At 43.6% G+C, this 27,420-nt stretch overlaps 1 protein-coding gene across 1 annotated transcript in view; it reads left to right on the forward strand.

Annotated features, from left to right (window-relative positions):
* The window catches only part of LOC147732424 (uncharacterized), a 2,559,122-nt gene that overhangs the window by 319,238 nt on the left and 2,212,464 nt on the right, over window positions 1-27,420 (forward strand). Inside the window, exon 12 of the mRNA XM_086954262.1 lies at window positions 27,228-27,369. Within this exon, the coding sequence (XP_086810388.1) occupies window positions 27,228-27,369 (142 nt within the window). The remainder of the gene's footprint in view (window positions 1-27,227; window positions 27,370-27,420) is intronic.

Here is a 27,420-nt window from a genome sequence, read left to right on the forward strand (position 1 = left end):
TATCACTGGAAGCTCTTTGGATCAGTGCTGCTGTATAAACTGTGCTGTGCGACCCAGATTAATTTCTTGTCAGTTTCCCGTATATTAAGCTGTCAATATCGCAACAAATATGTTGTGAATAATATTACCCGCGTTTGGCTGAGTCTTTTACTATTTTCAAACGCTGCTAAAGCGTGGCGTTTCAACCGGGTCAACCATCGTATAATGGCTTTGGAGTATGATGAAAGGTTAGCATAGCCAAGCTAATCAATAGTTACCAATGTTACAGCCGCGTAGTATTTTACCGGGTATGCCATCGTGTTGGGGCATAGGAGTATATTAAAGGTGGTACACTGCCGCTAAGACTGTTGCAAAACAGCGTGCTGAGTCTAACCCTGTTTAAGCGGATAAAACAGTTTCATTATCTAACTATATTCCACTTACTTGGTAATGCCTGAGCTTCGCTGTATGCACCTACCCTTCGCCGCTGGAACCGGGTGGAGGAAGTGGGAGGGGTAAGTTCCGGTTTTAAGTAGTATGTGCCATGGACCTGATTGGTTCACCACGATGGGGGCCATTTTGTAGTGTCTAATGTGGTGAATAGTGCAAGCAAGTTAAATCCAAGTGTCATGTAACCTCATGTGTCATGTTCATGAAAAATTAATGAAAGCATGGCTCAAAACTAAATATATTATATAGACTGGAATCGGGAGTGAAAACCCCGTATTTACACCCAAATTATCCTGAGGGCCAACAATAACAATTATGGTGGTCGATGTTGGGCGCCAGCGTTTCCCTATTCGAGAAGTGGAAAACTTGACTTGGTGATGGACCATTCGAGTAAATATTGCCACACAGAGATTACATTATGAATAGTGTTGTGGGTCGAGGACAGCATTGTTTCGGCCATCTTGAACTGGTGGGTTCATTAGATTAATATTGTTAAGGCACAATGTAAGTCAGGTAATAGGTTCCTCTTGGGGGCCTTTTAAGAAGTGTTATCTCTTATTATTCTTCGGGGAAAGTTAGTGTGCAGATTTGAGACCGTAGAGATTCATTACATTTGTTAAAGGCTGGTCCAAGGTATATCTTCGTTTAGACCATTGCTATCAGAAGATAATCTGTGGATCCAACGCTGTTGTTTGTAGAATAGCCCTTCCTTGGATACCTGTTGACTTGCTTCTTGGATAAGCCAATGAAGGGAGTCTGGGGTGTGATTCATTTCCAGGAAGTGCTTACACATCTTGGTGTTGCTTTTCTTACACCTGAAATTGCTGCGGTGTTCAGATATTCTGGTTAGGTCTCGCCTTTTTCATTCCGAAGGAATGGGAAATGGCGAGAATTCAAGTGCTCAAAGTACTCGTGAAACCACGGGTTTTTTCGTGCGGTTTTCTTCGAGTTCACATGAATCACGTGACCAAACAAGCACGCGCATCAGCCTCCCTCCCTCCTAATTGCATTTTTTCACGGCCGCCACCACATCAAAGGGCTTCTCCCAGCGTGTGATCTGCGGCTTCTCCTCCCCTAATTATTCATGGCTGGCCGGTGGCCAGCCGTACTTTCAGTTTCCCTGCCGCTCTTGTTCCTTGTTCGATTTTTTTCTACATAACAGTTCTTATTATGCGTTACTTGACATCAAAAGGTAAACACATTTTGTTCTAAGAAGGTGGTAATCCTACATGAGGTTCACCGAGTAACGGTTTGCATTATTAAAAGCGGTATTTGCATTATAAGCAATATGCTCTCTAACATGCTCTTGCTTGCTGCATGTTCAAGTCCAACCACAGCTCGTGACCATCCCAAACAACAGGGTCTCTTGTGGTTTACATCTTGCGGGTTTCATTTCCCTGCACTCAGCTCGTGACCATCCCAAACAACTGGGTCTCTTGTGGTTTACATCTTGCGGGTTTCATTTCCCTGCACTCAGCTCGTGACCATCCCAAACAACAGGGTCTCTTGTGGTTTACATCTTGCGGGTTTCATTTCCCTGCACTCAGCTCGTGACCATCCCAAACAACAGGGTCTCTTGTGGTTTACATCTTGCGGGTTTCATTTCCCTGCACTCAGCTCATGACCATCCCAAACAACATGGTCTCTTGTGGTTTACATCTTGCGGGTTTCATTTCCCTGCACTCGTCTCCTCCATGCCATGACCACAGCGACATCTTCTGGTGGCCGTGAGACTGCACCTTACGGAGCAAATAAACGTAGCTCGTTGCGAGTCTGATGAGTAGAGGAAAACGGCAACAGCACGAGACTATGAGGAAATGTGCTTCTCACGTGGGAAAAAATCCCCATAACAAGCATCAATTAATGTTACCGTGGGAGGATGTGAGAAAAGAGTGCTTGCTATTCTTCTCAGGACTGTTTAACATAAAAATCAGCTTTCTTAAACCTGTTGATTCAAATATAGTTTGATGTGGGTTTCAATTACGACGCAACATGTGCAGCACATTCTCCTCTGTTCAATCCAATCAAACTAAAAACAGTTTTGATCCCAGCGTCCTCCAGCACGATACAACTACAGAGGTGTAATAAACCAGAGGCAAGTTTATATTGATGTCTCTTTACTATGGGTGCTTTGTAGAGGGCTATGATGTTATCTGCCACTTCTGAGCGTATAGCCCGATGATAAACAAGTCGAAGGTCATGGCCGAGGTATAGAGTTGATATAGTCCGAGCGGAATGAAGGCTGTGCCATAACTCTCGATATCTCCACACCGTCGAGTGCTTAGAAGCCAACATGAAGCGCTGTGAATTAAATACCACAAACTTCCCATTGACGTGCTAAAAATATTTTCTTTCACATGTTTCGCGAGAGAAGCATGGGTAAAACGTCAGGTGCTACTTCTGTTTTTTTAAAGCAAAGGGCTGGACCTCTCAGTGCTGATGCTTTTACAATATAAGGTTCTTCCTCTAAATTGTTGTCAGTGCTACTTCGACCATTCATTCAAACATGCCTGACTTCCACACGGTGCTGCGGTCCGCTGAAAAAACAAAAACGGGGACGGGGTGATTACGTGATTTGCTCCTAATCACTGGGTGCCGAGCCAAACATGGTGGAACAAGCCTGGTTCCCCCGCTCCAAATGCATACCGAAGGGGGGGGGGGGGGGGGCGCACGTTGCATCACCGACATCGTCTATCCTGTGCTACCTTATATGGAAGCTGAGTTGAAGTCTTTGAAGGAGGCGACTGGAGCCCAATCTCGGCTCCATCGCCTGACCGATCGTCTGGGAACCTAGGCACATCTCGTATGGCTGTTCCTAAATCTAATTTTCCCTTACTTGCTCATTATCCTGCCAGTATTTCTTGCAGGGGTGGGAACGCTTTCCTCTATTTGCAAATACCGTAAACATATATATCTCACGCTCTATGGTCCATTTCTTATCCTCATTATGTTTAACATATACCAACCATATCTAACTGGTCACACCCTCACCCACCCTCACCCACCCTCACACCCACTCACCCTCACACCCTCACTCACCCCATCATCCTCACCTCCCCTCACAACCATCTCACCCTCACTCAGCCTCACACCCTCACCCTCACACACTCTCACCCTCACACCCCTCACTAACCCTCACACACTCACACACCCACTCACCCTCACCCTCACACCCCCTCACCCTCACACCCTCACACCACTCAGTGCTACAACACATATGTGTGTGTAGGTGCAAATGCAATGTTCTTGGATTTTCATCACAATAAAATACACTGAACATAATCTTCACAAAATGTATTTACAAACGTTTAAGCTATTGCCATTATAAATTACAATAACTTTTATTTAAGTATTAATTATTTACAAAATTAAAAGCCATTGTTATTTGTAATATCAATACATCTAAGTCACGTAAATACAACACACATTGCATTACAAATGCTATAGGTGTCACATTTGCGAAAGTTAAAACTATTGACATTGTAACTGACAAAGCTATTAATTTTGCTATTTTCAAAACCAACACATAAATTAAAAATGTGCCATTTACAATACCAATTGCTCAAACTTTCCTAATGCGAAAAGTTAAAAGTATGGGCATTGTAAATCACAAAACAAAAAAATAAAATGTCATTTAGAAAACCAATAGCTCAAACTTTCCTACTGCGAGACCTATTGGCAACGCCAGTGCTTGTTTTTATATTGCGTGTCGTCATGCCTATGTAATACAGGTTACAGGGGCATATGATCAAGTAAATACTAAGCATGGGCGGAAAATCCGTTACGCTCGCGGATTTTGCAGATTTTTGGTAAATTCGCAATCCGCGAGATCCGCGAATTTCCCGCAAAATCCGCAAATTCGCATGCAGCGGATTTTTTTTCTTGGTGATACAATTTTGCTGCGTGCGGTGTAAGTTCGCAATTGCGAACTGGTAAAAAACCCTCGCGAACTGGCAGAAATCCTTGCGAACACAAAAAAAGCATTCAGCAGGTTCAAAAGTTCAAACTCATCATTAGTAACCATTCCCTGTAGTGCTTCCTGACAAGGGCCCCTCCAGAGTTCAGTTGCTAGTTGCAACAATTATATGACCCTGCTCTGACCCTCACAGCAGGCTCATAGAATAGCTACAAGTAGGCCACAAAGGTCCTGGAAAAAAAATTGCACTGCAACAGAAAGCAAATTACAGATAAGGAAGCAGGTGCCAGACTGGAATTTTAAAACAGTGACACATTAATAAATCAACCCCAAATTAATTCATGTCAGTTGAAGCAGGCAGGTGTGCTTGCTTTCCCTCCCCCATAATCTACAGTGATGATGAACCAGAGGGTGGCATTGATGCACCAGAGGATGGCATGGGTGAAACAGAGGGTGGCAGGGGTGAAACAGAGTGTTCTGGGAACCTGTGATGATGAACCAGACGTAGAAACAACATAATCGTGACCGTTGCGAGTCGACATGTAAGTTCACAGTTGCGAACTGGTACAAAACCCTCGCGAACTGGCAGAAATCCTTGCGAACTGGCAGAAATCCTTGCGAACACAAAAAAAAATCCGCAAATTCGTGAGTTCGCAAATTCGCAAAATTCGCGAACGCCAGATTCGCAAAATTCGCCCATGCTTAGTAAATACAGTTTGTGCTGTTGCAGTTCGTGTGGCCTCTCATTTCCCACTTAAATGATTCAGAAAGGGCAATACTTTTTTATTTCTTAGTGAAAAGGCATGCTGCACAGCCACCGCATGGGTAATGTCCAGTAACGGGTGGCAAATTCCAAAGTGTTACTTGGCGATTTGATTCGTTTGTGTTCTTGGGTCTGGTATGGATCAAGATATCTTTTATATTTTTTTACCTTTTAAAGGCAAACCTTGGTTGGTCTATATTCAAAGTACCGGTATCGAGTATAGACCATTGATGTTTCACGATTTTTCTTATCTGGTTGGACACTGGTGTGAAGGTTGTCACACATGTCATGGGTTGGACAGCCAGGGAATTCCTTTCTTTTAGTTCTATCAGACCCTCCCTGTTATTGTTCTGTGCTCTCTTCATACTTCTTTTGATATCTCTGGTTGGGTACCCTCTTTCTCTAAGATTCCTAGATAGGATAGCAGACTCAGTTTTGTAATTGTCCATTGTGCTGCAATTACGTCGTATCCTTAGGAATTGCCCAAACGGTAGGTTGGATCGCAGAGCTTTTGGGTGGTGACTGGCATAATGTAGCAGACTGTTCTGGTCTGTGCTTTTCTTAAATAGAGTGGTACTGAGAGATCCCCCTTCGATACTTATTTTTAAACCAAGGAATGCTATGTGACTTTTAGAGGCCGTGATTGTGAAATTCAGGTATGGATTGATGTTATTAATCCACCCAAAGAACTCTGTGTATGAGTCTTCATTACCTGACCAAAAGATCAGGATATCGTCTAGGTAACGTTTCCATAGCTTAATATTCCTGTGGTAAGGATTTGTCAATGAAGATATATGGCTCTCTTCAAAACTGGCCATGTACAGACATGCTACACTGGGGGCTACCGTGCTCCCCATGCAAGTTCCCTGTATCTGATGGTAATAGGTGCCTTTGAATTCAAAGTAGTTCTCAGTGAGGACTTTTTCCGCACATTCCATGATGAAGGTAATGGGCGTTGCATATGTCCATTCAGTTTTTTCGAGTGCCGCCTCCATAACACCTAGGGAGGCCCTCTGGGGGATGTTAGTGTAGAGGGCCTCAATGTCTAGGGTTATGAGGAAATCAATAGATTGGGCCTCGCCGTAGTCTTGCAACAGACGTAGCAGATCTGTTGTGTCCTGGATGTAGGAAGCGATTTGCTTCACCAGGGGCTGTAGGAAATGGTCGCAAAACTTAGATAGAGGTTCTAGCACAGAGTCAATGCCTGAAACAATGGGTCGACCCGGGACCGGAGTAACCCCTTTATGTATTTTGGGCAACGTATAGAAATACGGAACCCTAGGGTTCTTTTTCACTAGGAAATCTGCCTCCTTTTTGCTAAATCAGCCGTCACATTCTTCTGACTCAACCATACTCACAATGGACATTGTGAGGCGTTCTGTCGGATTCTGTGTGATAGCCTTGTAGTATCTTGTGTCGTCAAGTTGTATTTGACACTCTGTCTCATAGTCCACATTGTCCATTATTACAGTTGCACCCCCTTTGTCGGCTTGTTTGATAGTTAAAGAGGGGTTGTTGGCTAATTTGTCCAGAATGTTTCTTTCTTCCCTAGACATATTGTTATGTGTAGAGAAATTAGATAAGTTGTTAATATCTCTTAGAAATGCCTGCTCAAAAGTAAGCACCTCACTCGGTACCAAGCCACTATGGGGGTAAAGGTGGAGGCGTTATGTAACCCAGAATCATTGGTGGGTTCGTGTGGTTTACCATCAAAGAAGGCATGCAATCTTATTTTCCTGAAGAATTTTTGCAATTCAACGGTTTGAAGAAAGTTGTCGGTTCTGGGAGTTGGGACGAATCCGAGCCCTTTTTGTAAGACCCTCTCTTGTTCATTGGTTAACTGGTGTGAAGAGAGGTTGACTACAAGCCTCATTTTTTGCTCGTTTTGCTCCCTGTGTCCATCCCTTGGGGTGTCGTGTCCTCCCATTGCACCCGTTTGTCGGTTGCGTTCCCTCTCTTTCGCCCTCGCCCTCTGCCCCAACCTCTGTCTAAAAAAGGCCGGTTTCCATGGGGGGCAAATTGAGGAGGGTACTGTGGTCCAAATTGTGGTATGGCATGGGAAATTGAGGGTACTGCCACAGTGGGTGTCCAGGAAAAAGTATTTGGGGATGGGGTAGTGGATATTGTCCCCGTCTCCCGCCTCTTCCGCCACGTCGTTGGCGGGGTTGTCATTCGTCCCCACTAGAATTGCTTTCACTATTGGACCCTCTTCATCATAGATCATGTGTGCACTTCAAGGATATCTGGGACCATTCAACCTTGAATTGACCGTCTTCCCAGAATATCCTAGGGAAATTCTTGACAATCAACCCGTTTGGGGCAATTTTAGCTTTGAAATATTCTGCCATTAACGCACCGTGCAAACTGACTCTTATCCACTCCCTTTTGGGGTCAGATAGTGTTTTCCAGTCAGCTATGTTGCTACCCGTTGCAATGTTGTTTTCCATGTTTAAAATAGAGGGAGTTCTGTGGATAGCTGCAGCTTCATCCTCACCAAAACTTAGTCCCTGCCCTTCCATGTTGAGTGGTGGGGGGACAGAGTGGGGGATGTAGTTTAGGAAACAACGCCTGGCTTTACTTGGGCTAGGCAGAGGGAAAGAGTGGGGGACAGACCAAATCTTACCCACCAAAAGAGAAACTCCTACGGGTGTTAGCCGTGCAAAGGATTTGGTATCAAAGAGGAGGAGTGATGGGCTATTACTGCTCTAACAGAGTAGAAGGTCCAGTCACGACGTGCCCAAATAATATGTCTATACAAAGAATTGTCGTGCTGTTCCTAAAGGAGGAAAGAAAATGATACATTTTATGATGCAGATGATTTAAGGCAGGGTAACCAGAAGGTAACCATGGGAATCCATTTTGTTGGATGTAATGCCCTCACACACCCTTTCAGGTGTCATGCTTCATCATTTGGGCCTGCTCCTTGTTGGGTCGGCGGTGCAATACCCAACGGGCAACACCTCATAGAGGGGCTCTTTGGCGGAGATCTTTTTCCAACAGCCGTATGGATGAAGTGCGGGTATGGGGCCAGAACTAAAGGGTAGACATGGTGTAGTGAGTTAAAATAAAGCTAGTGGTACTGGGAATACTTTATTCAGAAGGGCCACTGCTTTAGTTAAAAAACGATTTTTCTAGAGGAGAGTGATGGAAAATAATGTTTCCAGCTATCATCTAGAATTTTTTATATAGTCCGGTCAACATGTTTCTCGCTACTGTGAAGTTTGACTAGCGATTCCTCAGGACCCAGATGACTAATTAGCAAGTATCTAATGGTGCAAGCAACTGTCTACACTGATACCCTAGAGTGTGGTGTATGTATGCTCATATGGCTACCACACTAGTGGGTGAAGATAAAAGCAATACTATATTACCCTTCTTCTAGTTGTCATTGTCAGTACCTTTTGAATGAAGAGGGAGAGCATATCACAAACAGATTGACAACAGGTGCATCAGTGACTGTAAAACTTGTGCGTTTTGCATGCCAGTGAGAGTCAGGCATGTCACAACACCATTGCACAAGTGTATCAGGCACTCTCATATGTGGAAATTCAGTGAGAGTGGCATGTGAGAATATATAAAAACATTGGAATAAAATTAGAATACCAATTTGGTATTCATAACTCGCAGTTATACAAAACTCACCTAATGTTAAAAACAATCAGACAAAGACAGTGTCCAGCGGGTAAAGCTTCAGGGAGATCTTCCACCACAAGGCTATGTATAGGGAAAAATCTTAGTGCCTTGTGACCTGTATATATACACATTGACTTGGTGAGGGTTACAATCTAATGTCAAAGGTGTGTCTAGCAACAGTGTTATACTTTAGGACATTACTAAAATCTAGTGTGTCCACATAGTAAAGTGTTAGAGAACATTAAGACTAGATTGTAAGTCTAAACTCACATTCAGTTCCCGTTGTTCTAAAACTGTCCTGAAATGTGAGGTTATGGTAGTGAGGTATAGGACTGGAGTGACCGTTGGTATAGAAAGTTTTAGTACACTATAGGATTACTGGATGACTAATATCCGTTCTGTGGTCCCGAAATGAGGGCATACTTGTTATCAAAATAGAGTACTGTAGTCTTTAGTAAACTGTAGGAATGACTAACACCCACTCTGGGGCCCCAATATGAATGAATGCTTGTTGTCAAGCATGTATGCTTGTTGTCAAGAATTATAAAGATGTGCTGTAAGTCGTGTCAATCGAGGGCAGGGAACCCCTCGCCGGTTGTGACTGCTGTAGCTGTGCCATGTTTGCTCTCGGTAATTCTTTAACTGTTAGCGGTAAATAAATGTAATTTGTTAGCGGTAAATTATTATCACTGGAAGCTCTTTGGATCAGTGCTGCTGTATAAACTGTCCTGTGCGACCCAGATTATTTTCTCGTCAGTTTCCGGTATATTAAGCTGTCAATCTCGCAACAAACATGTTGTCAATAATATTACCCGCGTTTGGCCGAGTCTTTTAGTAGTTTCAAACGCTGCTAAAGCGTGGCGTTTCAACCGGGTCAACCATTGTATAATGGCTTTGGAGTATGATGAAAGGTTAGCATAGCCAAGCTAATCAATACTTACCAACGTTACAGCCGCGTAGTATTTTACCCGGGTATGCCATCGTGTTGGAGCTTAGGAGTATATTAAAGGTGGTACACTACCGCTAAGACTGTTGCAAAACAGCGAGCTGCGTCTAACCCTGTTTAAGAGGATAAAACAGTCTCAATATCTAACTACATTCCACTTACTTGGTAATGCCTGAGCTTCGCTGTATGCACCTACCCTTCGCCGCTGGAACCGGGTGGAGGAAGTGGGAGGGGTAAGTTCCGGCTTTAAGGAGTATGTGCCATGGACCTGATTGGTTCACCACGATGGGGGCCATTTTGTAGTGTCTAATGTGGTGAATAGTACAAGCAAGTTAAATCCAAGTGTCATGTAACCTCATGTGTCATGTTCATGAAAAATTAATGAAAGCATGGCTCAAAACTAAATATATTATATAGACTGGAATCGGGAGTGAAAACCCCGTATTTACACCCAAATTATCCTGAGGGCCAACAATAACAATTATGGTGGTCGATGTTGGGCGCCAGCGTTTCCCTATTCGAGAAGTGGAAAACTTGACTTGGTGATGGACCATTCGAGCAAATATTGCCACACAGAGATTACATTATGAATAGTGTTGTGGGTCGAGGACAGCATTGTTTCGGCCATCTTGAACTGGTGGGTTCATTAGATTATTATTGTTAAGGCACAATGTAAGTCAGGTAATAGGTTCCTCTTGGGGGCCTTTTAAGAAGTGTTATCTCTTATTATTCTTCGGGGAAAGTTAGTGTGCAGATTTGAGACCGTAGAGATTCATTACATTTGTTAAAGGCTGGTCCAAGGTATATCTTCGTTTAGACCATTGCTGTCAGAAGATAATCTGTGGATCCAACGCTGTTCTTTGTAGAATAGCCCTTCCTTGGATACCTGTTGACTTGCTTCTAGGATAAGCCAATAAAGGGAGTCTGGGGTGTGAGTCATTTCCAGGAAGTGCTTACACATCTTAGTGTTGCTTTTCTTACACCTGAAATTGCTGCGGTGTTCAGATATTTGGGTTTTTATATTGCGTGTCGTCATGCCTATGTAATACAGGTTACAGGGGCATATAATCAAGTAAATACAGTTCGTGCTGTTGCAGTTCGTGTGGCCTCTCATTTCCCACTTAAATGATTCAGAAAGTGCAATACTTTTGTATTTCTTAGTGAAAGGGCATGCCGCACAGCCACCGCATGGGTAATGTCCAGTAACGGGTGGCAAATTCCATAGTGTTACTTGGCAATGTGATTCGTTTGTGTTCTTCGGTCTGGTATGGATCAAGATATCTTTTATATTGTTTGACCTTTTAAAGGCAAACCTTGGTTGGTCTATATTCAAAGTACCAGTATTGAGTATAGACCAATGATGTTTCACGATTTTTCTTATCTGGTTGGACACTGGTGTGAAGGTTGTCACACATGTCATGGGTTGGACAGCCAGGGGATTCCTTTCTTTTGGTTCTATCAGACCCTCCCTGTTATTGTTCTGTGCTCTCTTCATACTTCTTTTGATATCTCTGGTTGGGTACCCTCTTTCTCTTAGATTCCTAGATAGGATAGCAGACTCAGTTTTGTAATTGTCCATTGTGCTGCAATTACGTCGTATCCTTAGGAATTGCCCAAACGCTAGGTTGGATCGCAGGGCTTTCGGGTGGTGACTGGCATAATGTAGCAGACTGTTCCGGTCTGTGCTTTTCTTAAATAGAGTGGTACTGAGAGAACCCCCTTCGATACTTATTTTTAAATCAAGGAATGCTATGTGACTTTTAGAGGCCGTGATTGTGAAATTCAGGTATGGATTGATGTTATTAATCCACCCAAAGAACTCTGTGTATGAGTCTTCATTACCTGATCAAAAGATTAGGATATCGTCTATGTAACGTTTCCATAGCTTAATATTCCTGTGGTAAGGATTTGTCTATGAAGATATATGGCTCTCTTCAAAACTGGCCATGTACAGGCATGCTACACTGGGGGCTACCAGGCTCCCCATGCAAGTTCCCTGTATCTGATGGTAATAGGTGCCTTTGAATTCAAAGTAGTTCTCAGTGAGGACTTTTTCGGCACATCCATGATGAAGGTAATGGGCGTTGCAGATGTCAATTCAGTTTTTTCGAGTGCCGCCTCCATAACACCTAGGGAGGCCCTCTGGGGGATGTTAGTGTAGAGGGTCTCAACATCTAGGGTTATGAGGAAATCAATAGATTGGGCCTCGCCGTAGTCTTGCAACAGACGTAGCAGATCTGTTGTGTCCTGGATGTAGGAAGGGATTTGCTTCACCAGGGGCTGTAGGAAATGATCGCAAAACTTAGATAGAGGTTCTAGCACAGCGTCAATGCCTGAAACAATGGGTCGACCCGGGACCGGAGTTACCCCTTTATGTATTTTGGGCAACGTATAGAAATACGGAACCCTAGAGTTCTTTTTCACTAGGAAATCTGCCTCCTTTTTGCTTAACCAGCCGTCACATTCCGCTGACTCAACCATACTCACAATGGACATTGTGAGGCGTTCTGTCGGATTCTGTGTGATAGCCTTGTAGTATCTTGTGTCGTCAAGTTGTCTTTGACACTCTGTCTCATAGTCCACAGTGTCCATTATTACAGTTGCACCCACCTTTGTCGGTTTGTTTGATAGTTAAAGAGGGGTTGTTGGCTAATGTGTCCAGAATGTTTCTTTCTTCCCTAGACATATTGTTATGTGTAGAGAAATTAGATAAGTTGTTAACATCTCTTAGAACTGCTTGCTCAAAAGTAAGCACCTCACTCGGTACCAAGCCACTATAGGGGGTAAAGGTGGTGGCGTTATGTAACCCAGAATCATTGGTGGGTTTGTGTGGTTTACCATCAAAGAAGGCATGCAATCTTATTTTCCTGAAGAATTTTTGCAATTCAAGGGTTTGAAGTAAGTTGTCGGTTCTGGGAGTTGGGACGAATCCGAGCCCTTTTTGTAAGACCCTCTCTTGTTCATTGGTTAACTGGTGTGAAGAGAGGTTGACTACAAGACTCATTTTTTGCTCGTTTTGCTCCCTGTGCATCTTACAAGTTTAACTTTCCATTGGGAAAAGGTAGAGAAGTAGAGTCAAGGCTTCCCAAACTCAAAATATAATGATACATTTTTTAGTAAAGATAATTTTTATATTGTGTATTTGAAAATGGCACTTTTAGAAAGTGTATTTTTCAAAACAACCGAACCCGACAATTAGAGAACCTGGGGTATTTAGGGTATGTTTTGAAAACAGTGGTTCAGTCATGCCAGTGTTCCCGACAGAACCACTGTTTACAAAACATACTTTTAAAAAATTGGCATTTTCTTGCTTAACCATCCTGTGATCCTCTGCTATTTGTGTATTCCCTGTTTGGGTTCAGAGCATTAGGAGCAGGGGATGTGCATTCACACTAGACAGGCACAAGGGGGGTTGAGGTGTGACTCCTAGCCAGGATTTATTTATTTATTTTATTTATTTAAAGATTTTTATATAGCGCTGGCTAGACCCGGAGGTACCAGAGCGCTTTACATGAGAACCAACAATGTACCAGAAAAAGTTCAACAATAACACCATAAATCCCAAAAAATAGGCAATACAATTAGGAGGGGAGAGAAAGGAGAGAGAAAAGTAGTGGAGCGGGCAGGGGAGGTGAGAGAGGGAGGATAGGGGAAGAGACAATACGGAGAGACGGAAAGAAGTCTGTCTAAAGACCGACTAGGTAGGTGAAGACCAAGGAGGGAATCCACGGCCCATCTCACCTATAGCTAAACCAGGTAGCTCCATCGGGCATCAGACAAAAAAGTTCAGTCTCAATACATTGAGAGAGGGGAGAAGGAGAGCTATAAATAGAGGGAGGATGCCGTAGGAGATGACAGAAGGGACGAAAGGAAGTGCAAGAATGTGGTTTAACAGTATAACAGAAAAAGATCAACAATTACACATTACATTAAACCATCAGCAATACATTAAGAGAGGAGAGGGAGGAGAGAGAAAAGAAGTAGGGGATAGGTGAGGTGAGAACGTGAGAATAAAGGAAGAGACAACCGTAGAGACGAGAGGAAGTCTGCCTAAAGATCGACTGGGTAGGGGATGACCAAGGAGGGAATCCACGGTCCATCTCCCCTATAGCTAAATCAGGTAGCTCCATCGGGCGTCAGACAAAGTAGTTCGGTCTCAAGTGTCGAAGGAAGAGGTTCGCAGAAAAACAGGATGGGAGGGAGGGAGAAACGGCAGAAAGACGAAGGAAAATCTGCCCAAACACAGGCTAGGTAGGTGACGGCCGAGGGGGAAGTCCCAAAACCCATCTCCTCTATAGCTATCAGGTAGCTCCAAATAGCTAGGTCTCAATGGGAAACATTTAAATAACATGGAGGGCAAAATAAATGGAGCGTAGAGGGGAGGGAACAGGGAAGGTGAGAAAGGGAGGATGGGGGAGGAGACAACAAGGAGAGACAAAATGAAATCTGTCTAAAGGCCAACTGGGTAGGTGACGACCAAGGAGGGAATCCACGGCCCATATCCTCTATAGCTAAACCATGTAGCTCTATCGGGCATCAGACTAAATTGTTCAGTCTCAATACATTTAGAGTAGTGGGAGGAGTTGTCACTTACACCTGAATGGACTGTGGTAGCCTTCCACAAAGCTCTCTTCCCCTTCCTGGAGGGAACCTAGCTAGAACCAGGCAGAACTGGTTTATGTATGCCAGTAGAGCTTTCAACTTCAAAGGAAAATGTGGTAAAAATATTGGGGCCCTGACCCCAGAACTTTATAACTCTTTGGGAATAGGGAACCTGCTTAAAAGAAGACCTGGAGAAGTTGTGAGGAGAGGCTTGCACTTTGCTGTGTGCTTAGCTATGCAGCCCTACCATTCCTGTAGATTATCTTCTGGATAACGACTTGGAGAAGTCCTTGTGGAAGGTTGTGGAGCTCTAATCTTACTTGCAGATGCTTGGGTTGCCAGAGTGGGCATGTGTGACCACTTGGTCCATGGCAGCCGGGCAAGGGTAATCAGAAGGACCTGGAGCCTGAAACAGTGGCTCAGGTGCCTGCCAAGAGAAAGGGCAAGGGGCGCAAGAAACCCACCCCTAAAGTTCCCATGGTCCGGGAGGAGGCTGACCTTGACAGGGATGCCTCATCACCTATAGGCGAGCAAGTGGCTGAACTGGGAGGCTTGTCTGAGCTGATCCATTGGGAGCAAGAAGGGGGTCCCACCAGGAAAGAGTTCTGCAGGGAGCAGAAAGAATGCCCTTCTCTAGAGGGATTGCGGCAGCATGATGCAAACCAAGCAGCTGGTGATCAGTCTGTGTCACACTGGATCTACTGGGAGAATAGTCTGCTCTGCAGTGAGCCTTAGGTCACCTAGCCTGGGTCAGCCCATGTGCTGGTGAAACCCCAGCGCTGCAGAACTTTCCTACTGGGTCTGGCTCATGACGTGCCTTTGGCAGGACATTTGGGGCAGGACAAATCCTTTGAAAGGATTGTCGCCCACTTCTGTTGGCCCCAAATGCAAAGGCAGTCTGATGCTCATTGTAGATTTTGCCAAACTTGCTAGGCAAGTGGTAAGAGTGGGAGGAATCGTAAGACTCCTCCCCATCTTTTTCCAGTTGTAGGCACCCCATTTGAGGGTGTTGGGATGGACATTGTGGTGCCTCTGGACCCTAAGACAGCCATGGGCAGCAGGTATAACTTATTCTTGCTGGACCATGCCCCCGGTACCCGGAGGCAATCCCTCTAAGGACAACAATGGTGGGGGCACGCTGTAGTCACACTTTCATCAAGGGTTCTGCACCGGCTTCCTTTGCATTTCATTAACCGACTCCCGGCTTGTGGTCACGATATGAAATAGGTGAGAAGTCAGGGCAGGACTCTTGATGAAAGTGTGATTACAGGGTGCCCACTCCCAAAGTATATATTACCCGACCATTACGAGTTGAGCCTCAACAAGACAAAAGCACACAGCACACAAACTGTTGCATGCCTAAAACTCCATATAGGATATTATCCACTGCCCCAGCCAGAGAAGTATCATTATATTACCCTGGTGAAAGCCCCAGACCTGATAAGGCCTTGGAGTAGGGCTGAAACGTGTCGGTATAACATAAGGTCACAAGACCATTGAATTCTAAACAAACCATTATTATATTTTGAATCTTCCTCGACTTCTCTGATAATAAAGGGATTCCTTCGAGAAGCTGAGGGATTTTTAAACCCTAGCTAAGCCCCCTGATCATTCTTTGTTGTAAGAGCTCACTGGAAAATGGTTAAGACCACCCTAACATTTAGGAGTCAGGGTGAACCTGATGGTGAAGCATGACACTATTAGAGTGTGTGAGGGTTCAATAAAAAAATGAAGTTTTTCCTTTCCCACACTATTTAGTGTGGAGTCATGGCGGATAGCTTATAAACCCCCTTTTTTCCTATTCTCTCTTTTCTCCATCTAGAAGTGATCACACACATTATTTTAGGTGGGATAACTGTACGTTTGATGCATATTGTACTAGGGAGGATGTATCTCCCCCAGAAATCCTTCTAAATGTGAAAGGACTGCTCTACCCTCTGGATCTGGAAAGGTTTCCTGCTCAGATCTAATTTGTAAACGGGTCGTAGTTATCCCTACTCTCCGCTGAAGGGTATACATGTTAGGCCTGCATCTTTTGGCGTGTTTTCCCTATCTTTTTGCCTTTTGACCTCCTGTTTTTTATGTTGTACTGGAATTTGTTTTGCTGGTTTAGTGTCTCTGCGCACATTCTCCCTGTTGTTCAATGTTAACGTGTAAGTGATCTTACTGGAAATTGGGTTTATGGATTGGTGTTTCCATGATTGGCATATGTTATTTACTGGTAAATCCCTAGTAAAAGTGCACTGAGTATACATAGGCCTGTAAATGAAATGCTACTAGTGGGTTTGTAGCACTGGTTGCACTACCCACAGGAGTAGCTCTGTAAATGTATCTCAGACTTGCTGCTGCAGTGTCTGCATGCGTAGTTGTGAACTGCAATGTTGATCTGGCAAATGCTCCTACTTGCCAGGCCCTAACCCTCCATTTTCTTACATGTAAGGCACCACTTAGATGGCCCAAAGTACCCCACCGGTTGGGTGCTGTGTATATGAAAAGTAGGACATGTACTGGTGTGTGTGACATGTTCTGATAGTGAAATATTGCTAATTTTATTTTCACTATTGAAAGGCTATCTGTTCCATAGGTTAACACTGGAGTTGGCAAGATAGAGAAGTGGAGTTTAGGCTTCCAGAACAAAAGATTTAAAGATACATATTTTAGTAAAGATGATTTTTATATTGTGTGTTTGGGGAGCCCTAGCTGGTCTGGACACTGCCCTGTAATTTTAACCTGGTCCCTGCAAGCCACCCCACGGGAGGGGTCACGAGCGCAGGAGCGCAACTTCTGTGGCGGGAGAACCGGCGGAGCGGGAGCCCTAGCTGGTCTGGACACTGCCCTGTAATTTTTACCTGGTCCCTAAAAGCCACCCCACGGGAGGAGTCACAAGCGCAGGAGCGCTACTTCTGAGGCCGGAGAACCGGCGGAGCGGGAGCCCTAGCTGGTCTGGACACTGCCCTGTAATTTTGACCTGGTCTCTAGAAGCCGCCCCACGGGAGGAATCACGAGCACAGGAGCGCTACTTCTGAGGCGGGAGAACCGGCGGAGCGGGAGCCCTAGCTGGTCTGGACACTGCCCTGTAATTTTTACCCGGTCCCCTCAAGCCGCCCCACGGGAAGAGTCACGACTGCAGGAGCGCTACTTCTGAGGCGGGAGAACCGGCGAAGCAGGAGCCCTAGCTGGTCTGGACACTGCCCTGTAATTTTTAGCTGGTCCCTGCAAGCCGCCCCACGGGAGGAGTCACAAGCGCAGGAGCGCTACTTCTGAGGCGGGAGAACCGGTGGAGCAGGAGCCCTAGCTAGTCTGGACACTGCCCTGTATTTTTTACCTGGTCCCCTCAAGCCGCCCCACGGGAGGAGTCGCGAGCGCAGGAGCGCTACTTCTGAGGCGGGAGAACCGGCAGAGCGGAGCCCTATCTGGTCTGAACACTGCCCTCTAATTTTTACCTGGTCCCTGCAAGCCGCCCCACGGGAGGAGTCACGAGCGCAGGAGCGCTACTTCTGAGGCGGGAGAACCGGCGGAGCGGGACCCCTAGCTGGTCTGGACACTGCCCTGTAATTTTGTACCTGGTCCCTGCAAGCCACCCCACGGGAGGAGTCACGAGTGCAGGAGCGCTACTTCTGAGGCGGGATAACCCGCTGCTAGGGGACACGCGCGCGGACACCGAGCGGGCGAAGACTGGAGCAAGACGGGCTCGCCTGAGCCCGTCAGAGGCCCTTTTTCTTAGTCCTTGTTTAGAGTAGTGGACATTGGAACTGTTGGGACTGACGAATAGTAAGACCGAAAGGTACCGTAACTGAATCTATTTTAAGAGTCTTTGCTGAAGGGTAACTTACAGCCCCCCTTTTTCTTCCTAGGAAAATTGCTTACTGTTACACATATTGTTTTAAATTATTTAACATTTTTGATTAGGTTGTAATTAATAATATATTTTTAGAGGACCTCCGTGAGGAAATTAGTCTCCTGTAAAAATGGGGAAAAGGAAGTTGCAAACCAGTCAGGTACAACCCACGAAAAAGACTATTGGAGATTCACAGCAAACACTACTCTCATACCTGACCGGGGCAATGGGGGCAATTGAAAGGCATATATCCTCGGTTGAAGAATCATTAGATGCGAATGTGAAATCTATCGGCTAGGGAAACGATACACGTACCGTGGTGGACATTGATAATATTAACAAGGTGTATTCCATTCCCACCCTGCAAGTAAACGGCTCTGTACAGTATGTAACAGACTCAATAGAACAGAATATATCAAGTGATAGGGAAAGTGACTCCCCCATTCAGCCCCCACAAAAACGAACATAAATACCACCAAATAACACTAGTGCCATTGAAAGAGTAGAGAAATCAAACCCCCCAAATGTAACTGTAATTACCACTCCTATGAGGGTGAAGACGGCTAAAAGAGTAGCACCAGCGGAAAAAACGGGCCCGAGGTAGCACATAGAAAGACATCAGGGGGAGAAAAACACTGGGGTCATACTAAATGATACCGATTTATTTACAGTGGTGCACAATTTAGACCTCTTCCTTAGGGACTCGTTAGCTAGTATCGAGGGGAGAGTAAAAGCAATAGAGCAAACTCTAGCTGCTTTTGTAGATAGGGAAATCCCCAAAAGCAGACCAAGTAATGAGGAGGAGAGATTATCTGGCAAATTCAGTTTAAGGGGGAACCAGGAACCAGGACAGATCACTCAATACGCAGATCAGGCGCTTATAAGTTGCACCCAAGGGAATGATGAGGCCAATAAATGGAGCATGATCACGAAAAAAAGTAGAAGGACTCTAGACTTGGAAAATCAGCATATAGGGCGGAACCCCCCTATATACAAAGGGATGGTGAACACATCAAGGAGGCACCTATAGATCACCCGTATTTAGACCTCCCGCCAGCTTGTACCCCCATACAGTAATCTTAGCCAATGTCCCTAAGTTGCGACATGATGATAGAGAAACTGGGGAAAGTCTAAGAAATAAAATGCTGCACTGGCTAAGTAATAGGGTAGGTCTAGCTCAACAACTTTTTAGGGAATTTTAAATGGCGAGAAGAATAAATTGGGTAGGGTAAAGGAAAAAATCCCTTACCGGGGACTGTATAGTTTTAACTTTTAAAACCCCGGAATTAGTAGAAAGGATTTTTTAGTATGGAGAGGATGGTCCCTTAAAGACAGATGATATAAACATCCTTCCCTTGGGCTATTTTTATAGGGCTGTAAAAATAATTAGGGAGGACGGGGCGGGAAAATCTTACGGTATTATCGATTATTTGCTTAATATCATGCTGAACAATTGGTACGCTCCATTGACCTCCCTCGAGGAGATAGATTGACTGGATAAGTCTCCAAAAAATCTCCACGAAATTCCTGTAATGTCCTTTGCTGAAAATTTCCAAGCATCCGATAGGTTCAATGATTTGGATAATAGCCAATCTACCTCAGAGAATATTTTAATAATTAATCCCGATGACGAGTTTAGGCCAGAAAACAGTAGGCCAGCAACATACGGGCCTCCCGGGGGAAAGAATAGAGACATTTACAGGGGCCTTCAGGAAGGGGTAAACTCTCAGGGCCTTAGGTGTACACCCAAAATAAACTTAAGGAAGACCATAGTAGATCCAGCCCGCTTCAAATTTCAACACATACTGGGCCGACATCTACATGTTTACACATCCCCTCAAAAACTGAAAATTCTACACCAGGCACTGTAGACATACTGTGTCTACAGGAAACTTGGTCTCGAGAAGAACTATACATGGAAGGTTATAGGACCTTCAACACACCAGCTTTACCGTCAAAAAGTGGGAGACCCAAGGGAGATCTGTGCATTTATGTGTCAAATCTGTTAAGGTTAAACAAAGTGTCATTTAACATTTCGAATCCAAAATATCAAGTTTTGACCATGAAAACAGACATGAGGGAGACAATAATCTTGGTAAATTTTTATAACAATGCAAAGAGGGAAGATGTAATAGGTATGTTAAAATAACTTAGAGAAGTAGTGTTAAAAAATGTGAACGATCATAGGGGAGATCTACTATTGGTTTGGTGATTTTAATACAGCTTTGTGTCCACTTAGTGATGAAATATTGTGTGGCCTAATGGACGTGAGAGAATGTAGTATTCCACACTTTGTACATAACCCACAGGATGATCCCCTAAAGGAATTATTATTTTTCTTAGATAAGAGTTTTGCAAATGTTATGACTTCGCTGCCTACACAGTTTTCGCAGACTTTTCATGGTAGAGGGACGAATACCAATATTGATTTTATAATAATCCCAAATAGGATGGCCGCGAGGGTACAAAGTTTTAAAACCCACAAAAATGCTTCAAGTGACCACTTCCCCCAAAGTGTGATGTATCAGTGGAAACAAAAGCATGGAAAGTATGCCCAGAAAGAACCCTAAATTTACAGCATTTAGAATTAAACAAATTAAATCGGTATTCACTAAAATGGGGCCAGGTAGAACCTTTGAAAATAACTCAAATAGTGGTAGAAAAAAGCATGGATGACATTCTTACATGCCTAGAGGAGTATGCATCACATGAAGACATACTGGTGGCGTATATGTATAAGTTGAGAAGTGTGGCTCAATATTTAGAGCGGCAGACCCTGATGCAGAAGTCTGGCCTGGGTCCAGGGTTCAATTCCCGCCTCAGCGGGTCTTTGGCTCAATTTCCTCGGACCTGATAATTCTCGCCTCTGTGCCTATTTCTAATAATGAGTCCCACACTGTAACTCAGGGCAATAGCTTGCTTAATCTCCACAATGGCCCCAGCAACGCTAGGATGCCTGGCTTCACCTTGGGGGTGCCCAGGAGTGGGGACTTCACAGGGAAAGGCCAGGAAGGGTTCCTCAGCGGTATTCGTACCCGTGCCGAGAGGCCTCCGGGTAGTTGTGCGCTATACAAGTACATTTACATTTACATATACGTATTACAGACTTCATTAGGGATTCTTTGAAAAAGGAAACAAAAAAAGTGCGAAAGAGAGAAAGTGGGTCAGTTCGACAAGAATTGTACAAAGGCATGTAACAACTTAAAGATTGCCCTACACAAGAAGGTACAGGACAAAGTCGAAATAACTCAAGCAAGGGAAAGTTATAATCAAGCCCTAAAAGCAAGAAAGAAGGAACTAAAAAAGGTTGCGTGGGCTGAATTACACAAGGCAAGTTTAGATAGGGATAGCACTGCGTTCTGGCGTGCGGTCAACTCTCCTTTTATGAGATCAGAGACAACCCAGAGATTGGAAATTGCCATCAATGAGGATCAATGGGTAGAGTACTTTTCCAGAATGTATGCAAAGATGGAAGTCAGCCGTCAATATGATTGTCCCTTATTACTTAGTCCTACTAAAGTCTCATTCCCGATTAATATTAATTTTACTTTGGATGATGTACAACTTGTCCTGAAAGCCAGCAAGAGTAATAAGGCCCCGGGACCAGATGAGGCGCCCATAGATATATTTAAATATATTCCAGAGCTATGGGGCCCCATTATAAAACAGGTACTTGTAGCGGCCTGCAAAGTCGGTCTAATTGGCTCAGGGTCAGAATCACTAATGGTCCCAATCTTTGAAAAAGGCGATAGATCAAATCCAACATGCTATCGACCGATCTCTTTACTAGACTCGGTGGGATGGTGTTGGGACGCATTATTTTAAATCACATTCAGGAATGGGCCCAGGACAATAAAATACTGACCGACCTGCAATTTGGCTTTAGGGAAGGCCTGGGAACTATAGAACAAGGCCTAAATTTACCTATTATGATAGAAAAATACACGAGGGCAAAGAATGGGAGAGTGTACCTGGCCTTCGTTGGTCTCTCCACAGCCTTTTACTGTGTATGCCACGAGAAACTGTGGAGAACGCTCAAAGCGATGGCAGTCAAAGCGGCCCTAGTACAAGTGGTAAGAGGATTATATTTGAATGCTAGAGCCAGGGTAAGGTTTGGACCTAACGGAGAAAACACCACTTCATTCGGTGTAGAAAGGGGGGTTAGGCAGTGCTGCGTCCTGGCATCCTTCTCATTCACCCTGTACACAAACGGTTTAGAGCGGGTGATGCTTGAGAGGTGTCAGGACCTGCCCCAGGTACAAAATAGACCGATACCGACCCTACTCTACGCCGATGATGCCGTGATAATGGCCCGAACATCAATAGAGCTACAGCGGGCTCTGCATAAATACAACAAATATATGGAAAGCCTTGACCTAAAGATAAATGCTACAAAAACTTATATAATGGCCTGTGGGAAAGCTACCAGGAAAGAGAAATCTATTTTTATTGGTAGCGGTAAACTTGAATACACAAAATCATATCCATATCTGGGTATTCTTATGGATAATAAGGGTTCCTGGCAGGAGGCCATAAGGGCAAAGAAACTCTTACTTATAAAATCCACGACTGCTCTTGTAAAAAAAATTCGCCCAGAAGCTAGGAAAAAGACCACCCTTGTAACTGATAAAGATATACAAGGCCAAATGCGTTAGTGCAGTTTTGTACGGGGCAGGGATTTGGGGATATTGTAATGTATCAGTAATACAAAAAGTAGAAAACGCTTTCATTCGCTATGTATTGGCAGTCCCGTCCTCTACTTCAATGTTTGTCTGCCATTCAGAGCTGGGACTGCAGTATATAACAGATAAAATAAGAGTCCAGCCACCCTTATTGTGGCATCGTATTTGGACGTCAATAAAGACAACTTTTAATCAAAGCGTTATAAGCGATTTCCTTAAACTAGAGAAAGCCCTAGATATTATATGGCTGAAATATATTAAAGATTTTATGACGAACTTGGGACAGCCTGAGTAGTTCAGTAATCCATCAAAGCTGAATAGCATTTCCAGAAAATATTTAAAAATACAGTGTTTGCTTCACATGGACGAGTTAAGATATGTAAATGAAGCTCACAAGTCCACAGTTCGCCAAAACCAGTTGATTCTTTCCACCTTAGGAATGCAACCATATCTGACTTATCAGTTAACTGGATATGAAAGATTCGTATTGGTCAGATTTAGACTAGATTGCTTTTATCATTTAGTGTTGTTCCCTGTAACAAACGATTGGTCAAGAAACTTAGGACCATGCCCATGTGATGGGGTTGCAGCCCAATCAACAATACACATCCTGGTATTTTTCAAATATTATGGGGTATACAGCAAAAGATGGATCATCCCAATTTTGAAAATGTGGGGTAAGAGGCAATGTCGCCCGGCTTACTTCACACTCTTATTATTGGAGAATGACTGTTATTCAAAATATAAAGCATTATTTTTGAAATCTGTTATCAAATCACGGAAAAATGTAATACTTTTTTTAAAAAGACGTGCCTATTTTGTATAAAGCATTTTTCTAAAATACGAATTTGCTTAGATGAAATGACTTTACGGTTGCATTGGAAATATGTGATTTTTTTTATTTTTTATAATACAATGGATAGTTCCCTTTTAAAACTAAAGATTGTAAATGTTTATATTTTGTATTTGTATGTTAAGCTTTTATGGTTTTTAAGTCATGAAAAGAAAAAAATAAAGTGAATTTGATTTGATTTATTGTGTGTTTGGAAATCCCATTCAGGGGCTCAAACTAATCTGAAGTCTGTTGGGCCAATGAAAACATGCTACTGCCCTGCACATACTAAGATCTGGTCCTAGCCTCTCACTTGCCTGTGCTATCGCCAAATTTCTGGGAAGGATGGGACTCATCAGGAGGAAGGTCCTAGCAACCCTAGAGCTCTACCTCCTCAGACCATATACTCTGTATGTAAACTAGACAAAATACAGATCTGCTACTGGCATTGAGGCCTTTTACTACTTGTACTGTGCACTATAATTTGCCGGCCACTACATAAATGTTGCACCTTGCGGGCTGTGGTAACTAAACCTAGGATCCTTTTGAATTAGACAAACCAGATATCCCCAGAAATATATGTACTGTAACTATGGTTTACTAGTTGTTTTTAGACTAAAGATATGGCCAAATGTTTATGCTTTCACTCCACTCTTTGTTTTATTGATGCACATTGATTTTTATAACTTTCCAGTGTCTTGGTGTTTATTGTTTTTAGGAAGCATTTTTTAGCCATTGCTTATGTACTTTATTGCTATTCTGATGCATGGAATGTATGTTGCGCAAAACGTTTATAAGTAGGAACAATACATACAACATAACATTGGTTATGTTGTATGTATTTGTGTAGTTATGTAAATAATGGTATTATAATTAATTAGGTATATTTAATTCTGTAGGAAGTATTTGTTTGAATTGCCCTAAGTCCTGAAGAGGCCTGGAGTAAAAGAAAGGCTGAAACGCGTAGACTGCTTGTTTACGGCATCAACATAAGATAATTGATACACAGGGAATGTTTTGACATAATGATAGGGTAACATCCCTTATTTGAATTGATTGTGGGCATTTGAACCAGAAATAAGGTTCTTGATTTACGTTTGAATTTTTTCTATGTTTTTAATATGTGATTTTGTATAAATATTGTATATATGTGTATATATATTTGTTAAATGTTTGTATATATATGTGTTTTCAAAATAAGAGAAAAGGAGAAAGATAAACATAATATACAAATTAATTTGAATTCTTTCTGAGTCATTAATTTTGATGGATATGAATGTATAGGAATAAAGTTCATTCAGAATGCGAGATTGATTTAATTCTGAAGATAACTTAATGTGTCAAGGAAAGATAATTAGTAGTATCTGTCCTACAATTAATATATATAAAAAAACTGCACAGTGGGCATCATTGTTCCTACATATTGCTTTATTCTCAGATGCCTTTGAGTTATTGGGTTTCCCCTGTTTACATTGCACAAAACGTTTATGGCACTGGTTGCCAAACTAAAGTTATTTAAAGTAAAATCATATATTTTTTAAGACCACCTGCATCATTCACAAGACCTTTGATAAAAAAGGTCCTAAAATTCATATCACATAAAATTTAAGAAATGTGTGACTACCTCGGTTTGTCATTCTCCAGTTAATTTCTCAAAATAGGGTAAAAGAGCATTCTGAACACTGGGCCCCCAGGGCCACACAGAGATAGACACTCTTCGGACTGTTTTCTTAAATCTTAGTAGTAGTGCAACAAAATACCAAAAATGGTGGCTTGTTATTGTGGTTAGTGATCACTTACATGAATGGTTTTACTATCCTGTTTGAAAGCTGATATTGCTAGAAGTTTATTGACTATGCAATATTCTGAAATTGAATTTCCAAGTTAGGTCACACATTAGAGCTAGTCTGATATGGATTTATACTTGTTAGTTCTGATATTGAGCTATAAGAAATAAAGTACAAGAGTTTCCACAAATACCATACAATATCTTTATAATATAGCTGAATATGTGTGATGGAACTCCCATCATACCCTCTTACATTTAGCTTTTCTTGCCTCCTTCAGCATTGATACTCTCAACCTGGTGCAGACAGGGTTACTGTGCAATACGGTTGCACCAGAAATGTAATGCAGGATAAAATTCTTGATATTGATGTGTGCTATCCAAGCTACTTCCTTTGCTCACACACACGTTCTACTCACTCAAAAGGACACAACTTAATCATGGTAGTTGTCTTAGATTAAAAACATTGTAAAAGCTGATGTTTCACTTACCTCTATGACTACACCCATACTATTTGAAGTTGAACCTCTCAAGCCCTTGTCCTATTAGATCTCTTGGCGGCATTTGACACGGTCGATCACACCATCTTGATCGACCGTGTCCACAACGCCGGCATTCAGGGAGTGGCCCTTGACTGGCTCAGATCTTTCCTTCACCAGCGCTCACAGTCCGTTCACCTCTCCACTTTCTCTGCACCCTACACTTCCCTTCCCTGCGGTGTCCCACAGGGCTCTGCACTATCCCCTCTCCTTTTTAATTTGTATCTCCAACCACTTTTAGCCTCCCTCCGCAACTCCCCGGTCACAATTTTCAACTATGCGGACGACCTTCAGTTAATTTTTCCCATAGACTCCCTCCCTTCCTCCCGTATCAACTTCCAGTCCACTATGCTGACCATTGCGGAGTGGATGTACCACAGCCACTTAAAGCTGAACCCTACCAAAACTGAGCTTGTCTTGGTAGGTGGCCCCAATCACCCATGGAATGCCACCTTCTGGCCTACATCTCTGGAGACAGCACCCACTCCTGTGAGCTCAGTCAAAAGCCTGGGGGTGATCATTTCCGAAGATCTATCGATGAGACCACATATCAACGCGGTCACCTCTGCCTGTTTCTTCCACCTCAGGCGGATCCGCAAGATCAGCAGGTTTCTTACCAAAGAAGCCCTGACCCAAGTTGTCATTGCGCTCATCACCTCCAGGCTCGACTATGCCAACATTCTGTATGCAGGAATTCCTGCATGCCACCTCCACCGACTTCAGCTGGTGCAGAATCAGGCTGCTCGCCTGATTTTCCGCCAGCCCAAACATCAGCACGTCACTCCCCTCCTCCGCAGTCTACATTGGCTCCCTGTTTCCAAACGCTGCACTTTCAAACTGGCATGCACTACCTTTAAGGCCCTTTCGGATGCAGCCCCTATGTTCATCTCTTCGGCCTTGTCCCGTCACATCCCGTCTAGAGCTCTTCGCTCAGCAGCACTAAACCTCCTCGAGGTCCCCAGATTCAAAAGAAAAAAGCATGGTGGCCTGAGCTTTTCTGTCCTGGCCCCCTCCACCTGGAACTCCCTACCTCCTTCTCTCCGTCTCTGCCCAAAGTACGACTGTTTCCGCAAACTTTTAAAAACCCTGCTCTTTCAAGCCGCTTATGACTAACCCCTCACTCTGGATCAACGCTATATGTCAATGAGCGCCAAGAAACCGATGGTGATAGTGCGCGTTATAAATAATTTAATAATAATAATTGATATCATCTTTATTGAAAAATCTGACAATTCTCTTCTTGCTCCTTCTGTATGTATAGGTTCTCAAATGAGCATCCAGTTTCCTTGCCCAGCAGGAACATTCAGCACCAGTCTGGGGAATGGCAGAGTGAGCGAGTGTAGCGCCTGCCCTGAAGGATCATATTGCCTGCCGGGAACCTCCAAACCAACTCTCTGCCCAACGTAAGTATTAGATGCTCCAAATCCGCTGTTTGACCAGTGTGAGAACAGACA

Source organism: Lissotriton vulgaris, chromosome 2_1, assembly GCF_964263255.1.
Source record: "Lissotriton vulgaris chromosome 2_1, aLisVul1.2, whole genome shotgun sequence".
In the NCBI taxonomy this organism is placed as follows: Eukaryota; Metazoa; Chordata; class Amphibia; order Caudata; family Salamandridae; genus Lissotriton; species Lissotriton vulgaris.